The sequence below is a fragment of the Lolium rigidum genome, chromosome 3, assembly GCF_022539505.1.
Source record: "Lolium rigidum isolate FL_2022 chromosome 3, APGP_CSIRO_Lrig_0.1, whole genome shotgun sequence".
NCBI classification, from domain to species: domain Eukaryota; kingdom Viridiplantae; phylum Streptophyta; class Magnoliopsida; order Poales; family Poaceae; genus Lolium; species Lolium rigidum.
This window is the reverse complement of record NC_061510.1, coordinates 90,397,085-90,400,416: the sequence shown is the minus strand read 5'-3', so window position 1 is coordinate 90,400,416 and position 3,332 is coordinate 90,397,085. Positions and strand designations below refer to the sequence as shown.

Here is a 3,332-nt window from a genome sequence, read left to right as displayed (position 1 = left end):
AATCACCATTGTCGAGGACGTAGCGGCAGGGACAAAAGCTGCGAGGATAATCCTCCTCGCGGCAACAACGACAAAAGATCCAAAATCGATGCGGCGAAGCAAGATCCGAAGACCCATACCTAGAAAATTGTGATTGTTCAACACCACCATTGACGTCGGGAAGAAGATCTCGTCGCCGAACGAAAGGCCGAAGATCACTTATTGCAGACGATGCCATCTCCATTGAGGGGAAACCAACAAGAAGGCGGCTACCAAAATCCTAACATAATCTAATGAAAACAATACTTTTATTCGAAACTCCACGCATAGATCGGGTTCCCCACTCCTCCTGACGCCGGCGAAGCCGACCAGAGAAGGGGGAACCAATCTATGGAGGAGGATGAACTGAAGGTGGCTAGGGTTGAGGCGGCGGCTGAGAGGAGAGATGCGATCTAATGGAAGGCGACTACGGCCTGCTTCTTAGTTGCGCGCGGCTAACAAGGTCTGTCAAAACACTGAAACCTTTAAACTTGTTAAGGTTAAGGACATAGATACTCTTGATGTGGCGCTTTTAATATCTCAGAAGCTCAATGAAGGCGTGTGTTGTATTTTTTAAATAGTTTTTTAGATATTTATATCTTGATAAAGTTGTGACATACTTCTGTAAACGGAGGGAGTATAATTTTAACTAAGGGAGTATAATTTTAACGATTTTATTCGAGATACGATCAAAATACACATTGTTTGCCTGTAGTGCACACAGCCGTTGTACTCCGCAGTTCCTCAATATTTACCGGATCGTAATTTTCAACCTTATAAGAATTTCTCTTCACCGTCCCGTACCTTTCTTTCGTCTTCCTCAATCCTCACCTGAGGGCTCCTGACCTAACCAACCCGACCCAAGGCGGCTCCATCTCCCCTGGACTGTACCACCGCGCTCCCTGCCCCTAGCCCAGCGTTACCGCCGACGCCTCAATTTCCCCTCGCCCCCCTTCAAGCCCCCCGCCTCTCACGCGCGTCGCCGCCATCGCCGCACCAGTTCTTCCGCATCGAAGCATCGCGTCCCCTGCCGTCTCCACCCCGGCCGCAATCTTTGGTCGTTAGATTTCGAGGTACGATGTTGTTTCATGCAGTGATTTGTTAAATCCCTCCGACATTTCACAATTTCTTGGTTTGCCCGTGCGCGACCGGCGGGCACGCCATCTAGATCCGCCCCTGCTTACAGATCCTTGATATTTGTTCGAAATAGATTTCAGGGATTATCATTCGGAAGGGAATGTTAGGGGAGATAGGCTGACCGAAATCCGAAAGAAGAGCACATTTCTCCTTCCAATCTCGGTTCTTGGATTTCGACTCAGTCTGTTTGACCAGCCGAGATGGACGACGACGGCAGCTTAGGCATTCGGAATTGGGGCTTCTATGAGACCATGAAAGGCAACCTCGGCCTGCAGCTGATGTCATCTGTGACCGGTGACCACCGGGACACAAAGCCGCTGCTCCCGAATGGCACCTTCTTGCAGCACCATGGACACCACAACGTCCAGCACCACCCACAACATTCACATCACCCCCGTGGTTATGGTGGCTGTGAACCCTCTACTGGCATGCCCACCGAGCAGCCGGCTATTCACATGGACTTTGTGCGCAATGAGGCCTGGGTGCACCCATCGCAGCATCAGCACCAGCATCAACATCCCCGCGAGCAGAAGGTCCTTCATTCTGTCCCTGTTGGGCCTGCTGGTCATAATGGACATCCTGGACATGCTGTGCATCACCACCCTGCCAGTTTCGGGATGCTGCAAGATGCGCGTGGAATGCAAGATGCGCGTGGTGCGCACACTCTTCAGATGATGCAGCCACAGGAGCCTCCTCCCGAGGAGGAGCACGTAACCCCACCGTTGATTGAAGAGCATTCTGTGGCCGGAAACAAGCCGCCTGCAAAGAAGAGGCAGCAAGGTCGTCAGCCCAAGTCGCCTAAGCCGAAGAAGCCTAGGAAGGTTGCTACTCCACAAGAAGATGGGGCACCCAAGAGCCGTACACCCCGAAGTAGGGGTCCTATCAAGCCTTTGGGAATGGTGATTAATGGTATTGATTTTGACATTTCAAGGATAGCAACACCTGTGTGCTCATGCACTGGAACTCCCCAGCAGTGCTACCGTTGGGGTGCAGGTGGCTGGCAGTCTGCATGCTGCACAACTTCTATTTCAACCTATCCGCTGCCAATGAACACAAAGCGTCGGGGCGCACGTATTGCTGGAAGGAAGATGAGCCAAGGTGCATTCAAAAAGGTTCTCGAGAAGCTTGCTGGTGAAGGGTACAACCTTAATAACCCAATCGACCTGAAGACCTTCTGGGCCAAGCATGGCACAAACAAGTTTGTAACCATCAGGTAAAGGTCATGGCGTGTTTATCGCCTTGTAGGGTCCAAAGCTGCAGTGTGGTATGAGGTGTCGTCTGTATCTGCTCTTGCCAATCTGCAGAAGTTTTTAGAATTAGCCTGTAGCCAATGTTCAGTTTCTCGGGTTTAATTTACTTGCCTACTTGTAGCTTCAGCTGTGGAGTGAAGTAGGAAGTCTGTCTGTATCTGTCAATTTAGAAGTTGTAGTGTAACGGCAACAGTCTTTCTAATTTATTAGATGGCATTTAATGCTTCAAATGTCTGTTATATGGTCTGGAAGTTCTTGGCTTTAATTAGAGGTTTTCTCCAGTGAAAGTTTAAATATAACCGCTCTCTCTCCTAGGACTAGGTGATGTAGTTTAATTTGTATTTGCCATATCTGTCAAATCTTTGCATTAAATACTCACATGCCTAGTGTTTATTTTTGACCTCTTGTTAACCATGTGCTCCACTAGGATTTAAGCAAGTAAAACGCCTGATAGTTTCTCTTCATTCCATTCTGGTACTCTAATGTGCAGAATCCATTCTTTTCATTTGTGAGCCTTACCTCAATACCTTGGCCTTTGATATATGTTTGTAGCAACTTTTTATAAAAAAATCGTGCTGTCAAAATCTGAGTAGGAGTACTAAACTTTTATTAAAAAAAGGTTTCTGAAAGCATGAGAGTATATTTGCATCGAGGAAAAAAGGGCAGATTGTTCGGTTAAGCCATTCAACAGAAGTTAATGTTGTTTGCCTACTATGTTAGTCTGTTTGGCGTGTTTTTTTGTTTGGCAAACTGAGATATTAACTACCACTGGTAGCAATCATTCCTCATTATGTTGGCTTCGCTTTCTGAATGCCCCTTTTTTCTGTCTATTTTTGGGTGTTCAGTTATCCTTAGATCATACGGTACAGAACAAACTTTTTAAGTTCTATTTTGGGTGTTTCAGTTATCTCAAGATCTTACGACAGT

The 3,332-nt window shown here is 47.3% G+C and overlaps 1 protein-coding gene across 1 annotated transcript; it reads left to right on the top strand.

The window, feature by feature from the left end:
• The first annotated feature begins 849 nt into the window (after positions 1-849).
• LOC124697473 (protein Barley B recombinant-like) lies at positions 850-2,639 on the top strand. Its single transcript, XM_047230058.1, has 2 exons — positions 850-1,091; positions 1,229-2,639. The coding sequence occupies exon 2, from the start codon at positions 1,356-1,358 to the stop codon at positions 2,370-2,372; it is 1,017 nt and encodes a 338-aa protein (XP_047086014.1). The 5' UTR covers positions 850-1,091; positions 1,229-1,355; the 3' UTR covers positions 2,373-2,639.
• The last annotated feature ends 693 nt before the right edge of the window (positions 2,640-3,332 follow it).

Bases quoted from the DNA above. Each gene is read 5' to 3' on its own strand.
- LOC124697473 (XM_047230058.1), top strand. From the start codon at position 1,356: ATGGACGACGACGGCAGCTTAGGCATTCGGAATTGGGGCTTCTATGAG.